The sequence below is a fragment of the Nipponia nippon genome, unplaced genomic scaffold (genome assembly GCF_047370975.1).
Source record: "Nipponia nippon isolate SJK-2023a ecotype South Korea unplaced genomic scaffold, ASM4737097v1 scaffold_27, whole genome shotgun sequence".
Classification (NCBI taxonomy): Eukaryota; Metazoa; Chordata; class Aves; order Pelecaniformes; family Threskiornithidae; genus Nipponia; species Nipponia nippon.
Window position 1 is genome coordinate 4,321,455 of NW_028262344.1, and position 18,199 is coordinate 4,339,653.

At 57.0% G+C, this 18,199-nt stretch overlaps 2 protein-coding genes across 2 annotated transcripts; one reads left to right on the forward strand and one right to left on the reverse strand.

The window, feature by feature from the left end:
- The first annotated feature begins 32 nt into the window (after positions 1–32).
- Positions 33–5,656, forward strand: LOC104022617 (caspase-3). The gene is made up of 4 exons (XM_009476358.2): positions 33–929; positions 1,062–1,234; positions 2,821–2,962; positions 3,078–5,656. The coding sequence occupies exons 1-4, from the start codon at positions 728–730 to the stop codon at positions 3,323–3,325; spliced, it is 765 nt and encodes a 254-aa protein (XP_009474633.1). The 5' UTR covers positions 33–727; the 3' UTR covers positions 3,326–5,656.
- A 2,993-nt stretch (positions 5,657–8,649) lies between these two features.
- TGOLN2 (trans-golgi network protein 2) lies at positions 8,650–12,699 on the reverse strand. The gene is made up of 4 exons (XM_087762777.1): positions 12,542–12,699; positions 10,749–12,115; positions 9,930–10,013; positions 8,650–9,001 (listed from the first exon to the last, which is right to left on the reverse strand). Exons 1-4 carry the CDS (start codon positions 12,597–12,599, stop codon positions 8,996–8,998), a joined length of 1,515 nt encoding a protein of 504 aa, XP_087618903.1. The 5' UTR covers positions 12,600–12,699; the 3' UTR covers positions 8,650–8,995.
- Positions 12,700–18,199: the final 5,500 nt, after the last annotated feature.

Genomic DNA, 18,199 nt, shown 5'->3' on the forward strand with positions numbered 1-18,199 from the left:
GGAGAGAGGGGATGCGGCTGAGACCCGTCCTTGTGAGCGTGGCGCTGGGGCTCATCCTGCACCAGCACGGGCTGTTTCGGGGAGGAATAATTGCAGAAGTGCCCCAAATGGGTACCCCAAGCGGGCAACACCGGCGGGCAGCGCCTGCTGGCCCCCGGGAGCGGGCAGGGTTAGGCGATGAGCAGCCCTGGCCAAAAAGCCCTGCCAGGAGCTCGCGGGGGAAGCTGGAAGGGGCTGTTTTCCCCACCGCCAGCGACGGGAAGCAGGAATTGCCTGGCTTTTTGGGGAAGACTCAGACAGGGCGAGTCTGGATTGCCTGGCTGCTCCCGGCAATGCAGGCGTTCGCATCCCCCAGCCCTGCCACCATCCTCTTGGGGAAAAAACCCCTTTTTCTTTCCCCTCCCCACATATGCCCCAGGCTGGACGGTGCCAGCCCAGCCCTCTCGCAGCCGGCGATGCCCATTGAACCCGGGGCGAGCCACGGCCCTCTCCTGCCCCTATGAGTCACGCCCGGGTGCCATCTCGCTGCCGCGGCGGGTGACACGGCATCGCTCCCGCCTTGCCCTTGAAAATCAGCCGCGCTGGTGCTGAGTCAGCCGGCGGAGCAGGATACGCTCCCTTGGGCTTCCCGAAGCAGCCCTCGGGGCTCACCGCTAGACAAGCCCGACCTCCGCGCCAGCACGGCGGGGGTTTGGGGACCACCTACCCTCGGAGGGGACACCCCAGCATGTCGCAGCCAAGGCAAAACCGGGCTCTTGTCATCGTCAACACCGATTTCTGTGGCAGCGACGGCGATGTGGTGTTTGCGACCCGGAGAGGGGCCAAGAGAGAAGCAGAGAAGCTTTCCAAGGTACTCTCACGGCTCAACTACGAGGTGAAGCTGATGCATAACAAGACGGCCAAGGAGATAGAAGACCTCTACCAGCAAGGTACACGTCCCCCCGCCAGCCCCTCGTCTTCCCCAAGCCCAGCCACTCCCGTTTCCCACCTCCGGGTCCAAGTACCCCCGGCCACAGCCCGCCTCGATGCTCGAAGGCACCAGTTTGGCCGTGTCTTTGCAGAGTGCGGCTGCGAGCACGGGGAGTACTTTGTGAGCATCATCTCCAGCCACGGAGAGGAGGGGGTCATATTCGGTTCCGACTCAGAACCCGTTAAACTGACCCGGATTTTCCAGATTTTATCCTCAGAGCAGCGTCGGGTGCTCACCAAAATCCCGAAAATCTTCTTTATCCAGGTAACACGGCTGCTGGATGATAACTGGATCCCCTTTTTGCTGGGTTTGTGCAGAATTAGACTGGCACAAGCAGGAGGCTTAAGGCTGCTGCCAGTATAAATCTGGTTTAATTGTAGATTTTGGTACATCTGTGTGAGACCTTGCTCCCTTCCTCGCTCCCCAGCTTCCCACCACAATCCTCCAACATCCAAACCTCTCTTTTTTTCATGCTTTCACTGATTTTGAAGTCTCCTTGCTCACTGCAAACCCTCCTCTCCCAGCCTCTCGTCACCCACACACGTGTCCCTTCCTTGGGAAGCGGCCTCGGTCTTTTCCCAGTGTCTCCAGACAGGAGCGTTTCTCCCGCTGCTTTGCACCCTCTGGACTGCCTGGGCTGAAACCAAATTGTTTGCCATGACACGTGACGCTGCTGGCATCAAATATTCCTCCCAGACACCACCAGGATACAGATGAATCGGTAAAAGCTGCCTTCAAATCCCATTGCTGTGACATTTGGGCACAGCAAACTCCTGGGGTAGGGCTGGGAGAAACCCAGCTGGGAACTGGTGATAAAAAATAAAGCCCCCAGCTGGTTCCCAAGCAGTGAAGCAGCGGGGAGCGTGAACGTGCCCTTGCAGGAAAGGAGCCCGGGAAGTACGCCTTACCGCTGATCCGACAGGGAGGATGAGATCACTGAACACAAATAATTCAGCAGCTGGATGGATACCAGCAGATAGCGTGAGCTCGGCAAACATTATGCAAATACACAGATGACTTTTCACCTGAAAGCAAGTCCAAATCACTCATGGCGTTCGTTTCCTGCTGGTAAAGGGCTTGGCTGCTGCTCAGGGAGCAGCGACAGCCGGGGACGTCCCCCAGACAAGCCAACGAACCCGGCGACTGGTCTGGGCACCTCCATCAGCGGGGAAAACTCGTGCTGGTGCTGATGTGCTGGGACCAACACGTCCAGCAGAGGTGGCTCCAGGCAGGGGTGAAACGCGCCCTCAGCGCAGCCTCAGCAGCGCTAGTCCCTCTCCAGCGCCTTCCCACCACCACTACTCCGTCCCCGCGAGAAAGACCAAACCATCACGTAGAATAAAGGACCGTGCACAAACTGGGCTGCCCGCGGGCTGCAGTCCAAGGGGAATCTCTGCCAGCGCTTTCCCAGGGGACTTCTGCGTTTCCAGGTGTATTTCTGGGTTCGCATGTGCAGCACCGCATTTACTGTGGAGGCGTAAATGCAAAGAGAAGGGGAATCAGCCTCGTGAGAAATGCAGAGGGAAGGGAGGAGGGAGCCCCATCTCCAGGCTCGTCGGGAAGAGAGCCTTGGCAAAGCCGAGCGGCCGTGGCTGAGAAGGGAAGAGGAGGCTCGATGGATGAGATGGGAAGGGGACGGAGGTGGGAGAGGACCATGGGGGGCTGTAGGACTCAGGGAATGGGAGCTGGGAGGGGCTCTGCACCACCGGAGGGGTTGGAGGCTTGGTTTGGGGGGGCTATGGGTGCACAGGGAGCCCCCGGAGCCCCCAGGAGCTTTAGGCTTGCCCCGGAGACGGGCAAAAGGGAGAGAGCAGAGCAGGGCAAGCTCACGACAGCCGTTCTGCCCGCAGGCTTGCCGGGGAGGAGAACTCGACCAGGGGGTGGTTGTGGAGTGCGACAGCGGGGAGCCCGAGCCGGAGCGCGAGCCAGACTGCTTCTCACACTACCTCTCCATCCCTCCCCAAACCGCCGTGATGTTCGCCTGCAGCCCAGGTAAGGGAGAGCCCCCGACACACCAACGCTGGCCGAAAACGCTTCCTTTTGGAAACACCGCCATCACAGGGCCACGGCCCAGCCAACGTTGCTCTCCTTCCTTTACACTCTGCAGGCTACGTGGCCTTCCTCAACCTCTCCGGATCCATGTTCCTCCGGGCCCTGCTCAAGGTCCTGGAGGGCGAGGAACGTCACCTGGACCTCAACCGCCTCATGACCCGCGTTAACTGGGAGGTGGCGTTCTGCTGCCAGGCCAGGGGCACCTACAAGGGATGCAAGGAGATGCCCTGCTTCGTCACCAACCTGCTGGAGGAGGTCCTCCCCTTCTCGGCACCCATCGTGGAGGAGGCAGACGGTGTTTGAGAGCTGCCAGCTCTGCAGAAAAGCCCAAGGGGCGAAGAGCAGCAGCTGGGCTGCAAGAACTCCCCTGTCACGCATGGACAAAACACGACAAGTTATGAGAAAACCAACAGAAAGCCCCTCTGGAAAGGTGACCGGCTCAGCCTGGGACGTGTTGGAGCTGCCTGGGGGGAGGTTTTAGCAAGCCAAGTGCAGCTGGGGCAAACCTTACCACGGGACCTTCAGCAGAGCAGGAACATCCGATTTAAGCACATGATGATGCCGAGATACCCAAACGCCCTACAGCAGCAGCCCCAAGCCACGGCTGCCCACGGCTCCGGAGTGGGACGTAAACCTGCTTCTCTCCTGGTTTTCTTACACGAAAGAGCTCCAACCTTGCAAATGCAATCTCATCCTCTTATTTTTTTTTTTTTTTTTACAATCTCAACAAACCCGCACAGGCCACGGACTTTTGTCTTACAGAGGCAAAGCTGATGTGTTTACCTGGCTGGTGCCCTACCTATAATGAAAATACTGCTGCCCTGCTGTAAAGATCACCTCATGTTCGAGCTGTTTGTTCGTGAGGCTGTTCAAAAAGTCAAGGCTTTAAAAATAAAAAAATAGGGTGGTTAGCAGGATTTGCAGGTTGGTGGGTTAAACCGAGACCCGGAGCAGAGGTCAGGGAGTGGATTTGGGAGTGTTTGCTCAAGGTAGCTCCAAGAGTTCACGATGGATAACTGGGTCTTTGGGAGCTTCCTTCTTACGTGAGCAAGGGCAGAGGGGAAAAGCTCCAGCCGGGATGCGAGCGGAGGGGACGGACGGGTTGGGACACCTCGTGGACCTGACACATTTGTTCCACGTCCTCTCCTGCTGCTGTCTCTTTGGTACCAAGAATAAGCACGAAAGCCCCGTCAATAAAGAGCCTGAACGGCTCCTGTGCGAGCACAGGGACAGCCCCGCTCTGCGGGACGGGGGACTGGTCCCCGGGCGGTCGCAGGAGGAGGGAGGGGCTGAAGGGGCCAAGACCTCCACCGACGCGGCAGAGTTTCACCCTGCGCTCACGCATTAAGCTCTTCATTAAACCCGCGCCGCCTCCGCCCTAAGGGCCTCTCGGATAAACTCTGGCCGTATCGGTATTTCTCAGCGTAGCCCCGCGCAACCCAGCTCCGATAAGCAGAGCCCAACCCAGCTGGCAGGTAATTTTGGTTTCATTTAGCGTTTTTTCCCCTCCTGGACTTTGACTCACGGGTAGGTGCGCGGTGCAGCTACCCCGGCACAACCCACGCTCGGCACTCACCGCGTCCCGGCACGCCTGACGGGCTGCTCGTGCTGCTGCCTCTCTCCCTTGAGGGACCAGGGCTGTTCCTTCCCCGCTACATTCACTCCACCTGTGGGATAAAATAGGTTTGAGACCTTTACAGCGCGCTCAAATCAGGGTGGAAGCGGACAAGGGGTTCAAAGAGCTCTTGGAGCACCATTCAGTAGCCCTTGTTTCTTGGGGAAATCACCCTAAGGCCACGCAGCAGAGCGGTGCGCTCATCTCCTCGTAGGAAGACCCGGAGGAGCACTCAATCCCACAACCCCACGTGCACGCGAATGGAGAATTTTCATTTGAGTCCCCTACTTCCACCCTTTTTCCCCTCCCTCAAGCTCTCAGCAACCCCGTCAACAGGAAAACAAGTGGCCCTCCCTTTTCCCTCGCCCGTCCTCGGCGCTCACTGCCAGGCAGCTGGTGCCCGGCCCAGCTGGAGGAGAGGGCAGGAGGGTGGATTCCCTCCTTTTAGGGAAAAAGTGGGGGAAAGGAGAGCGTTTCTTCCATTTACTGCAGGAAGCAGCAGTAAGCGCTACCCAGAAGCGCCTTCATCATCTGCTGGTGCTCGTGGCACCGTCTCGTCCCCTTTCCGCGGCTGGGCGGGCGGCAGCGTCCCACGCAGGCTGCTCTCGCCGCAGGGAACCAGAGCGGCACCACCGGGTGCCCTCTTTCCCAGTCTCTCCCAGTCTCTGCTGCTCAGAGACGGGCTGTGCTGGGATGCGGGCTGCATCCTCCTCGGAGCCTCCCTGCGGGTGAAAGAAGAAATACAACAGGAGAGATCCACAACGGAGCTCTGTTAAAAGCAGTTTAGACTCTATCTTAAGGTCAGGTTCTAACTAACCCAGCTCGCTACCACGCGCCCGAGGGACCGAGACGGGCAAGAGGAACAGGGTTGTCGCTACAGGTGATCGTCAAGCAGACTGGAAATGTTTCAGATCCGCTCTCGGCTGAAACCTGTCTCGGCTCCTTCCGCCCACAGGGTTGGTCTCAACGCGAACCGCTCAGCTCAAAGAGCGCTGGTTTTGTTAAAACCTTTTTTTTTTTTTTTTTCTTTTTCTTTTTGCACAAAGAGGAACTAACCTGCACCGTTGTTGCCAGGTTTCAAAGGAGACCATGAAAAGAACACGCACAAAAAAAAAAAAAAAAAGAGGTGAAACCTCCTTATTTATTTTTCTTAAATCCATTTATTGACTTCACCACACAGGAAAAAAAAAAGTACCAAGAAATATAAAAATTCTGATCCTTCAAAGCAAGTTGCATTTCACTGCAGCAGAAAACAAACCATTTGCTGATTCAAACCGGCAGGGCAGCTGGCCTGAAAGCGGTAACATTTGGCAAAAATCCTACATACCGACAGATACCGTCCATTCAAAACGTGTTGCGTCCAAAGGGAAAAGGTTACGTGCACCTTGACCCGTTTGAATCACATTGCATAAATTTAAATACCATAAAGATCAACAAACCGGGAGTCATTCCCAGAGGTCGCACGCGGCTCGGACAATTACGGCGACCGTTGCCAGAAACACGCCAGCCTCGGGAACTGCTGGGCAGGAGGAGATTGAGGGGGAGTCCCCCGATTTCGCTCTGCCTCTCCCCAAACCCTGCGCTTCCCAGGCACCGGGCATTTCTGTTTTGCCGGAGCCACGCTGGGGACCGAGCAAAGCAACGGCGTCCAGCGAGATGTGAGGTACGTCCTCGTTAGCCTGACGAAGGAGCTGGTGCTGGGTCCAGCCCGACACTCGCGACGGTGGAGGTACGAGGGTCCCGCTCTCCGCAGACCTCCCTCGCTTCGGCCGGCTGTGCGCAGCCAACTGCTGGCAACGGGGGCGGCACTCCCAACACGACGCGGAACGACAGAGGACCGAGAGGCATTTGAGAAAGCTCGCGGGATAGAAAAGCAAGCAGACGGTGAAAAAACACCCTTGTAAATTACCCTTCAATTTCAAAACCGAACAGGACAAAGCAGGAAAACAGCGCGCGCAGGAGCAGCTCGGAAGCACATGGCATTTCACATCTTGGAATATGCTTTTTTTTCCCCCGCCATCAGAAGACAAAAGCCACCCCCTCCCACCCCGCATCCTGTCCATAAATCAGCCGCACAACAGCGAGCCGCAGACGTATCCTACGGGATCTCTGAAACAGCGGAGTCTTGTTGCAGGAGCTCCCACCCTTTCCAGAAGGCACATTTCCCCACGGGTTATGTTCCCAGACTTGTTTTCCTTTCTCTTCCCTCCACCTCACACTCCTGTTCTCCAAAATAGCTTCTGCAAGTACTTGTAGCATCAGAAAAGCTTATAGGGAAACCTTGAAAGCTGTTTAAAGCCAAGAGGGACTTTCTCCTGCTCTTTGTGCTTGCTAAAGCCAGCAAAAAAAAAAAAAGAAAAAAGAGGCTTCTTCTTTTAAGAGAGGGTCAAGCCCCTTCTCCCCTCTTACGTGGGGAATGAACCACTAGAGGAAAAAAAAAAAAATACAGCTGTATCGTTCGTGTCCAGACAAGGAAACGCCTTTGCCCTTGTCAAACGCGACTATCTTTAGCAACCACAGGGCAGATTACCAATTGTTCGCAGCCTCGGGAAGGCCGGCAAAAGGCCGGCCTCATCCCCCAAGTCGCTTTTGCAGCCAGCTGGCGGGAAGTCACCCCGACGGGGATTCTTCCTGCGCAGTCAGTCAGCAAGCGCGCGGCGAGGGTGACTCACATACGGCCGGCGCGAGCTTCGGGCGCGGATGGGCACCCGTGTGAAGAGCTCTAAATGCCTCATACCAATTTTGTTCTGCCCATATCACAAAAAACAAAAGCACGAGCCGGGCAGGCACTTCACACCTTCTTCAGAAACGTACTGTCTCAAACAAACATCTTTGGAGTAGAACTACAAAAATAAAAACCACCTCACAGCTGTAACTCGTGACTCAATGTGTTTTGCAGCCTTAAATATAAGCAGTACGTCCCAGGCCCTAGCTGAAGCGCTCCACAGCACGCCGAAGCGAGCAGCTCAGCGACGAGCAGCCGGTTATGTGTACATTCACGCACCCAGAACTCCTCAAAGCCGGGGCCGGCAGAGCCGCGGGGAGCGGGAAGAGGTGCCGGCTGTGCCACAAGCCCTTTCACATGTCGGTCACCTGCTCAGGAGGTGACCTTGGGGAGAAGACGCCCCGTGGTGACTCACAGGCAGAAGAGACGGCGCCCGCGCCGCCAGCTACAACGGTTTCCCAAGGCGAGAGGCGCTGGGCAGGCGCGGCGCCGCCAAGGCTCGTGCCACCCGGGGGGCGAGCAGCCACCTCGCCTCTCGACCGGGCGAGAAAGCGGCGCTTCTTCAGCAAGAGCCGTGGCTGAGCGCTCGGCCGCAGCGAGCTCTGCGGCCGACGGAGGCTCGTTCAGTGGAGCTGAAAGCTCCAGGGCCTCAGTACTGCATTTTGAGGAAGAGGTTTGAATGACCGCAAGTTTCATTCATCCCAAACGCTTCGGGATTACCGTACATTTTTACGTTACCACCTAACTACATTTGACAAGGGGTAGGAAAGGAATCTGCCAAGGCAAAGTCTGCTACAACTACACCGCGGCAATTTGGCACGAAGCTTTCTAAGCCTAGCCTGCCCTCCTTCACAGCATCGAACTGCAACCTTTAGTGCAAACACCTGAACTCTGGGGACTGGGAGGGAAAAGACCCGCGCGGAGCATAGGATGCAGGGGAGGAAGTTTAAGCTACAACCCGAGGGCCAGAGACTGCTCTAGCGGTTCCAAAGATGTGCATGGAAGAGAGAGTCTAGATGATAAACTCTAACGTTGTCTTCATCACAGAGAGAGAAAATAACCAAATCAAATCAGAGTCCTCGGCGGATCGTTTCCAAACTAGTGCAATCAGTCACGCTGCGAACTTTAGCATCCAAATACAATGGACAGAAGAGGAGAGCGTCTGTGTCTCAAGCAAGACTGTGCTGGTTACAAAGGCAGCTCTATGACTCTGGAAGGGGAAGAGTCAGATGGCTCATTTCGCAGGCGGGTTTCCCCCCCCCCCCCCCAAGAGGAGACGTCAGTACAGTAGATGGCAAATTCCATTTCATTTGGACACAAAAGTTCTGTCAAGTGCTGGGGACCGGCTTGTCCCGGGTCACAGGCCAGAAGCCAGACGCCCAAGCAAGAAAATGAGTTCATCTTCAGGCAGCCGGGAAAGGAGAAACGCGTTTCGAGGCAGTGAGAGGTTCGACATTACCAAGGTGCAGGTGCAAACCGAAAAGCATTTCCCCTTCTTTCTGTTGTCTGAAATCTGAACACGGCAGCACAGCTACAACTCAGAGCGCTACAGCAGGGGAGTCGGTGGGTGTCCCAGTGTTACTGCGTTTCCATCGCCAGCCGTCGTTATTCCACTGAACATCCGGGGAGGAACCTAGATCTGGGAAGGCAAAAAGAAAGGCTGAAACAATTTGAAAGCTCAGTATCGCTTTTCTACTCTGACAAAGCATCAGGGTCTGAGCGGGCTGAGTGTCTCTCATGAGCTTTCAAATAAAACCCAAGCTCTTTGTAACTGCCTGCCTGCTTTACTGCGCCTCAGGGGCAAGTCAGGAAATTCTGGGCAAAGGAAACAAATTCCCAAAATATTGGAGGCTAAATGGGGAGGCTCAAGCAGGCAAATCAACTCAGGCGGCTTCCCCAGCCAGGCACGGCTGCGATTCGGGAAGGGAGAGAACTGAGCTTCCACCCCCACCGCTGCGCTGCACCGCTGCAGAGCTGACAGCAAGCCGAGGACGACGCGGCCTTGAGGTTTATATGCAAAACCCCTAACGGCGTTTGGAAACGGCCATCGTTGCGGTTCCCCGAATGCTGACAGCCTTCTGAAAGGCAAAGTTTCAGCTTAACTTTCTCAACTTTTAAAAATTTTCTGTCCTCGTCTCCTTCTCTTCCCATTGCAGAAAACAACTACAGACACATCTGACTTCAAGGACAACGGGTGAAAAAAGTTTCAAGGGGAAGAAGAAAGGGAATTCTCCCCGAATCCTACCCTTCCCCTGCTACAAACTTCTTTGAAAAAGTCATTTGAGTCAGCAACAAACTATTCTTAAGCACACTTGAGCTCGAGACTCACACACTTCTGCTCTGCGTTAGCCCCCTCTCCCACCATCTCTCAGCATTATTGCTTCCATTTTCTGGCAAACCTCTGTTTCCAGACCAAGAGTGGGGTTTTTGCTAAAAAATTTGCTTTCCAACACCAACCAAGTAGGGGCTTTGTGACCGTCTCTAACGCGAAAGGCCAACAGATCGCATTTGCGGCATACACCAAGCACTGCAACCTTCTCCCCGCTCCCGTTTCGGGTAGATCTTACCTTTTGATCCAGTCTCTGATAATCGCCAGATTTGGGCCGTCGACCACTTTTCGATCTTTTCCCTTCCAGAGCAAAAGCAATGATCTTTGGAGAGAGAAGTGGGGACACGGTGAGTGGGACAGCAGCGACCAAATATGCTTTTTCTCACTTGGAACGCAAGCGCTTTCTAACGGGCCAAAGCCCAGCTTCGCTCACCTCCTTTTACTGACCGTATTTCGTTTGAAAAAGCACTTGAAACAAACAAACGCCAATATCTAAACCCAGCTAAGATTGAAAGCAGGTGATAATGAGGTTTGCCTAATAGGCAGACAACAGTAAGAATTTGTTTTCTTTCTCCTACCTCAAAAACAGCTTTACAGGAGGAAAAAACAACCCAGCAAAAGCCAGTTACATCATGTGAGCTGCATCCCCCCCGCAAGACTGTTTAAGGACAAGTCTTCTGCAACCTGCTATAGAAAACTCATTGTCAGCGAGAAAACGCAGGGTAACTTCATACATCTTTGCCTTTTCACCTCCTTCAGCTGAAAACAACCACCAGAGCCGAGGCCACCCAGCTTCCATGGAGATTCACCCCCTTTCCTGGTTACAACACCCCTCTGCTCCTCCCAAAGCTGCCGGGGACCACGGCTCAAGCTAAGGCTAACCAAACCCGTGCCGCGCAGCAAGCGGGGGGTATCGGAGAGAAGCAAACGTCAGGGCGAGGGGAGAGGCCTTCCACCGAGCAGGTCCCAACCTGCAGCGGTGACCAGCAAGAGGAAAGGAGGCTCCGACAGCGCAGGGGAGATGTCGAGAGCCCAGGTAAGGAGCACAGCCACTCACCTTGCGTTTGTTGTGATATGCTACGTATAAGGCAGCAACGATGATGGCCGTGGTCACCAGATAGGCGAAGAAGTGGCTGCTCTCCGACTGGCCCCTGGGGGGAGAAGGAATGCTCTTCTCTCTCTCCTTATTGAAGGAGGAGGCATCGTTGCCTTCTTCAGCCCCATCTTCTTCCTCTCCAGGGCTTTCTCCATCGCCTAAACCGCTGTCGCCCTCAGCAGTGGAGGCAGTGGAGGAAGTTAATTGTGGTGATACGTTTTGATTTGTGGGTGAGCTCATTTGATTGCCCTGGCTGTTGGACCGGTTATCGCCGTTACTGCCCTGGTTCTCTGTGTTCCTGTCCTGGTTCTCGGTGTTGCTGCCCTGGTTTGTGTCTTTGCTGCCCACGTTGTTGCCCTGGTCCTGGCTGTTGTTGCTGTCCTGGTTCTTCTTACCCTGGTCCACGTTGTTGCTGTCCCCGTTGTCACCATGGTTCTTGTCCTTGCTGTCCCCGTTGTCACCATGGTTCTTGTCCTTGCTGTCCCCGTTGTCACCATGGTTCTTGTCCTTGCTGTCCCCGTTGTCACCATGGTTCTTGTCCTTGCTGTCCTCGTTGTCACCATGGTTCTTGTCCTTGCTGTCCTCGTTGTCACCATGGTTCTTGTCCTTGCTGTCCTCGTTGTCACCATGGTTCTTGTCCTTGCTGTCCCCGTTGTTGCCGTCCCCGCCGTTGCCCTGGTTCTTGCCGCTGCTGCCCTCACCGTTGGTCTGGGTCTTGCTGCTGCTGGCGCCGTTGCTGCCCTGGTCCGTGCTGCTGCTGGTGCCGTTGCTGCCCTGGTCCGTGCTGCTGCTGTCCTGGTTGTTGCTCTGGGTCCCGTTGTTGCCATCCTCGTTGCCATCCTTGTTCTTGTTGTTGCTCTCCTGGTTGTCTCTCTGGTTCTGGCTGTTGTTGCCCTGGGTCTCGTTGTTGCCCTGGGTACCAGGGCTGCTGCCGCCCTGCTCACTGGCACCGCCGCCGCCGCCCTGGTCACCGGCACTGCCATTGCCGTTGCTGTTTTGGTAACTCGTGTTGCTGCCTTGGCCGCCACCACTCTGGCCGCTGGTCTGCTGCTCGCCGCTGGTGCCTTGGTGAGACACGTCCGTGCCCTCCTTTTCCTTGTCCTTTTTTTCCTTGTCCTTGTCCTTGTCCTCTTCCCTCATTCCTCCGTTATTCGTGCCCGATTTGGGACCGCTGCCGTTGGGTGGATTGGATTCAGAGGGCTGCTCTCCGGTGGATTTGCGCTCTCGGCTCCGGGTTTCCTGCCCATCGGGTGCTCCCGGCCGGGCGGCTCCCCCAGCGCCTGCTGAGGGGCTGCTGGTCCCCGCTGCCTCTGGCCCCGGCCCGGGAGCTGCCAGCAGAGAGAGGCCGCGGTCACCGCCTGCCCCCGCCCCCGCTGCGAGCAGCGTGCCCGGCTGCCGGAGACACGGCGGCCCCGCCGCTGCCGGGGGGAAGGAACCCCCCAGCGGGGCGGCGGGGAGCGGAGCGGGGTCCCCCCGGAGGGACCCCGGCCCCGCCGCACGCAGGAGGGGCCCGGCGGCAGAGGAGCCCCCGCAAGCCCAGCGCCCGCGTCAGACCCCGGCCGAGGGCAAGCGCTGCCCCGGCTTCGCCGCTCGCCCACCCCAACCGCTCCCCCCCGCCCCGGCCGCTGCCCTCCCCGCCGGTCCCCCCGTGTGTGTGTCCCCCCCCCCCCGCCCCGGGCTTCCCCGGCCGCGGGCGCCCTCTCACTGCTTGCCCCGGCCCCGGGCACCTCGGGCCGCCCCGGCCGGTCACTCACCCTCGGCCCGAGCGGCGGCGCAGAGCGCTAAGAGCAGGAGGAGCAGCCGCAGCGGCATGGCGGCCCCACCGAACGGCCCGCACCGCCCCCGCCCGCTTCCGCTTCCGCTTCCGGCAGGAGCGCGCGGCCTGCGGAGGAGATCTCGCGAGAGCCGGGAGGCGGCGGGCGGGAGCGGGAACGGCCGCAGGTGAGACACGGGAAGGGGCGGGGCTTGGAGGGGCTGGGGCGGGGCTTGCTGATAAGGGGCGGGGCTTGTGGGTAATAGGGGCGGAGCTTCCTAAGGGTGGGGCGGGGCTTGTTGAGAATCGGGGCGCGGCTTGCTAAGACTGGGGCGGGGCTTGTTGGGACTCGGGGGCGGGGGTTGGGAGAATGGGGCGTGGCTTGTTGGAATCAGGGTGGGGCTTGTGGAGAATGGGGCGGGGCTTAGGGACCACGGGCCATTGCCCAGTCTAATTAGGTGGGGCTTATGCAAATTGAGGGCGGGGCTTAACTGCCCACGGCGCGTGCCAGGCGCAGTGCCGCAGCGCGGGCACGGCTGCCTCTGCAAACCTGCTCCACCTTTGGGGCAAACGCGGCATTTTGGGGTAAAACCTGCCCCCTTGGGGTCTGTCTCCGGGCCTCGAGAAGCCGGGGCTGGGACGCCGCGAGGCCCTCGCGCCCTCCAGCGTCCTTCTGCCACGGCTGGGCCGCGGCGGGGGTCTGACGCCCGCGCCCGAGCTCCTCGGGCGGATTCGACGCCCTCAGGTCCACGAACCGCGACCCTACGGTGGCGAGCCGAGGCGGCTGCGGCGCTGCGTGTCCCTGAGCCGCGACTGACGTCCCCTGCCGTCGTCCTCCCGCCGCGCATCACCCGCTGTGTCCGAAGGCTGTCCCCGCCCGCTGTCCGAGACCCTCTCGGGGGGTTTGCCTCCCGCTCTGCTCCTTTTCCAGCAGACCTCTGCCGGGCCGCGGCTTTTGGGGGATCCCGGTAGAACAAAGAGCTCCAGATGTTCTCCCTGGGCCTTCCTCGTGTTGCACGGGTCTGTCTCCCTCTGTTCAGGGACATCGGCACGGGCGTCCATCGCTCTTCATAAGGCTTTCTCTCCAGCTTTTGCCCTGCCTGTCCTTCCCAAACCAGCCGGACCTTTGATAGTTTCCCAGAAGCATGAATTGTGCCGTTACGTCCCCGTAATTTGGCTTATTAGCAGCAATCCCAATCTGTCTTCCCCGTCATCTCACTTCTTCCCCTTCAGATCAACGGATTTGCCTTCACCTCTGCCCAGGACGAACCTCCCCGGCGCTCAGCCGCCGCGGACCACGCGCGCTTCCCGCCGTTGCGCGGTGTCACCAGCGCCGTTGCGCCCGTACCGCGGCGCCCCGCGGCACTGCGTGCGGGAGGACAAGCAGCGACGCCTCGCGCGTCTCCGGAAGGAATCGCAGTAACGCCACGAATTCGTTAGCTGCCCCGGTCGGTCCGTTTAACGCTAAAACACAGAAAACTATCACAATGTCATCCAACACGCAAACCAAATGAGTCCCGCACAGCGATCATACTTCGGGGAATAATCCTGACTTGGCCTCAAGGATGATGGATTCTGTGGTTGATTTTTCTCCTTTTTTTTCCGATCCTCTATTCAATTCAATACATTCCAATAATCCTAGCAGCTCGGTTCTGCCCATGCCTGCCTTTCTAAGGAGACAGAAGAACAGTTGGCCCAATGCTTTTGTTGAGATTTAAAACAGACAAGCGAGGCTATTTCTCATGCCCAGCCAGTTCGGCTTTCACTCGCACCCCTGGAAGTCAAGAGTAACTGAACGGAGGCCAAGTTCCTCTGGATTTACAACAATGCATCTGGGAACAGAATTCTGCCCAAAATACCGAGGACGAGGCTGACATCAGCTCAGCGCCTGGTGGCTCGCACCAGGCTCGTTTTCCTTCAACGGTTTTCTTGGCTAAAACGTGATAAACAGGACCGGCGACCTCACCTAACCTCCGAGCGGCTGCACCCTCTCCGCGCAGCCCGAGGAGCGGGAAGCTGCCATCGACCGGGACGACAAGGAAGCTGCTTCTGGCTTCGGCACGATGACGCGGATGTAGACGGCAGGAGGAAAAGAAGGAGGATCGAGGATTATTATCTCTGTCTGCTGCAAAGCGGGAGGAGGAAATTCTCTTTCGGTCCCACCCAGCTGCTTCCCACCGTGATGGCAGCTGCCGGTCCTTTATTGCCTGAAAAACAACTCCTTTACATTCGAACTTAAGCGAGGTGTTGGTTGGTTTCCTAGACCAGTACCGCCTCCTCTCATAAATCCTTGTGGGATGTCGCTTTTTGGGGATGACTCTTTCTGAGAACGGCCAAGAACGGGCTGGACAAACAAATCTGGCCTGTAGTTTAGCACCAACCGGGGGGTTTCAGCATGGTGTCCCGAGGTCCGGTGGCAACCCCGCGCTTGGAGATAATAAAGTCCTCACCTCGTCAGAAGCGTCTGCGTCCCCCCTCCCGCCCATTTCCCCCGAGGGCTAATCTGGTCAGGATAAGGGATCAAAAGGAGAAACAATTAGCAAATGGAAGAATTTAATGATGCTAATTAAAATGTATTAAGTGTAGCCACTGCCTCTGCACCAGCTGCTTTGGCAGGAGCCCGGAGTCCGCGGCGCGCCAGCCGTACCCCGGTGCGGAGCGGGGAAGCAGGACATCTGGTGCGCCCTCCCCCCGGCCCCTCGCAAAAAAGCAGGTTCGAGGAAACCTTAGCTTCATTTGCTGCTGCTCGCTGGATTCGTGGCGGAGCCCCTAATTAGCTCCATCTCTGCAGGAGACCCCTGGGACCTCATTAGGCATTTCAATTAGTGAATAGCCAGAGCTGCGGAGGGAGGGGGGCGAGGGCCGTTTGATCAAGATGGCTGCAATTAAGCAAGCGGACGGAGGTGACAGAAGTAACCCCGCTTCCAAAAAAAAGCGGGGAAAGCACCGAGCTGGCTCCCAGATGCTACCCGCGCTCCAGAGCAAGCTCTCCCAGAAGTTTGCTCTTGACAAGCTCCTAACGAGATGCTCGCCAGCTCCCAGCAGTAAAACCCCCACGAGAGCTGCAGCGAATTTAGGGCTGGGCTCGTCACAAAAATGGCACCCTTTAATCGAGGTTTTAAACCGTTTCTTACTGTACATCACGTTTCTGGACAGGGACAGATGCACAGGCGCATCCTCCCCTCTCCCGGTGCCGTTCCTGGTGCCGCCGATCCGCCAGGACGCAGCCCAGCTCCCCGGCCACCCCACGCGCAGCTCTGCCGTAGTTGCTCACCCAGGGTATTCCCAGCCCGGAGACATCAGGCACTTCTTGAACTTCATTTCACTGGGAATGGGTGGCAATGATGGTGAACGGGTATCTCCCAAGGGCGCGTTCCCAATTCCAGCTTCATCATTCACCCGGCTGCTCCCGGCTCTCCCACCCGGCCGTACCTCCTGCTGCCTCTCGGCACTTTCTACGTGCACCTCCACTGCTGGAGATGACGGCAAACCCCAGACGAGCAGGTCCGCCTCACCCATCTCCGCGCAGCCGGGGCTTAGCCCCCCGCGGTGTTCGTACCATCCTGACCTGTGTGTGCAAACGGCAACACCTGCCGCAGCTGGGAGAGCACCGGGGACCCCGCCATTGGCACGACGTCCCCCGTCCCAGCTGTTTCGTGCCTCTCAGCTAAGGCAGAATCCGGCTGTCCCACCTCTCCCTGCTCTTTACACCATGCTATCCCTTCCTTCTGCTGCCAGCTCTCCGTGGGACATCATTTCATTCCCTCCCTGACCTTTTCCCCTTCGTTGCATGTGGTTGGGATGCACCCTATGGAAAATAAGTCATCTACAGAGCAGGACCAGGGAGCGTGCAGTGGCAAACGCCTCATTTTCTCAGGGGACCAAGGGAAAAAGTCAGGAATCTTTGGCCACAAAATTGGTTTTGTGTTGCAAGTTTGAAAAGTGAATTCTTGTAACTGGGAGATGCTGCTGGAGAGCTCCCCAGGACCTCCACGCATGGCTCTCCTCTGCATCCTGGGCTGCCTGGCTCAGTTTCAGCTCCCAGGCCTGAGGATAAGTTAAACATTGCGAGGAATATCGTCTAAAACTTGTCCAAAAAAGAGGAGAGGGGCTACAACAGCCTTGCCACAACAGCCCAAACTGAAGCACACTGGATATTCGGGTTTTTCTGCAAGACAGACGAACCCCAGAATTTGCCCCTTATTGAAGCACCTCCCAGAGGCCAAAGAAAACCCTGCTGAGGGATCCGTCTTCTATTGATGAGCAGCCTGAATGCAACCTTTTCACCTCGCCATCTGCAAGCACGAAGGACGTACAGGTACCGCGATCAGCCTGCGTCCACTGAGATAGCCTCAGCGTGTCCGTTGCAGAGCGGAGCAACGCGTAACCGGCCTCGCCCTCTTCTCCGGGAGGAGCGAAGCCAAGGGGGCTTTGGTGGCCAGTTGCTTCTCTTCTAGCAGGGGATAATCCCCGCCTATCTCAGTTGAGGAGCACTGCGAAAGCATCGGAACAGATGTTCCTTTTCTGTATGGGAAAATGCCGAGTAAAACAAAGAAATATTCTCCTGCTGAAGTCCAACATCTGTTTGAAGCTGTCTGGCTCCGGTTCAGACTTTAATTCTTGTGACAGGTCTCTTCATGCCTTTAATTTCCCATGAAATCTAATTCAAGAAGTTGTTTGTCTGCAGCCTGCTCCCGGTGTTGGGGAGAGCGAGGCTGCATGCGATCCAGACGTTCCTCGCAGAAAACCAGTTTCTTGGAACAGCCTTTCTAAAAAAAGCTACGTTTTGCCTCTTTTCAAATGACGGCCACGCACGTTTTCGGCGACACTCTAATCCTCTCAGTCCTGGATCTCGCACAACCGCGTGACACGCTATCAGGATGCCATTAATTAAAGCATCGTGGCTGGTCCTCTTGGGTGCCACTGTGGAGGAATCATGCCCCATCCCAGCATTTACAAATTTGTTCTTTGAAAGCAGGAACTTTAAGCAATTCTGTGTGTGGAACGGAAACGCCTACCGAGTTCAGGGCTGTCTTGGGTGTGACAGTGAATAAAGAGGCTCCGGGCACTTTCTCGCGCTTGGAGGCTTTGGTGGTGGCCACCAAGAAGCTGGTATGCAGGAGCTGGGTCTGCTGCAGGCTCCTCTCGCTGCTCGAGGCTCTCAGCTAGCCAGGACCCCTTAAAGCAATGATTTCAGGAGCTACCACCCAGCTGGGATGCTCTGAGCTGTGAATTTAAGCTGTTGCTTCCAGTCCAGAAGATGATCCTCAGCTGGACGGGAGAAGCTGTGCTCCTGCTGGAGGTGCCGTCACTGCTCGCAGAAGTCATCTGGAGCTTTCATAAGGTTACCAGGAGCCAGCGTTCACCCCAAATGTGTCCCTGGTGCTCACGCAAGGGCTCCAGACTGTGCTCTTGTCTGCACCCGCAGCTGGGGGCATCGCTCGGCTGTACTGTTTTGGTAGTTCTGCCCAGCTCCAATATGGAAATAGGAATCCTGGAATCCAAGTGTCATCCACTGGGGCGACGGATGCCAGCGTCATCCCGTGGCACACACTCGTCTCACGTAACATCTGGTAAATGTGGATGCCGTCTTCCTTAAGGGCGAGACACCAAGATGGTCCCTTTTCCCCTCTACCTGCAGATGGACATCTGCTGCTGC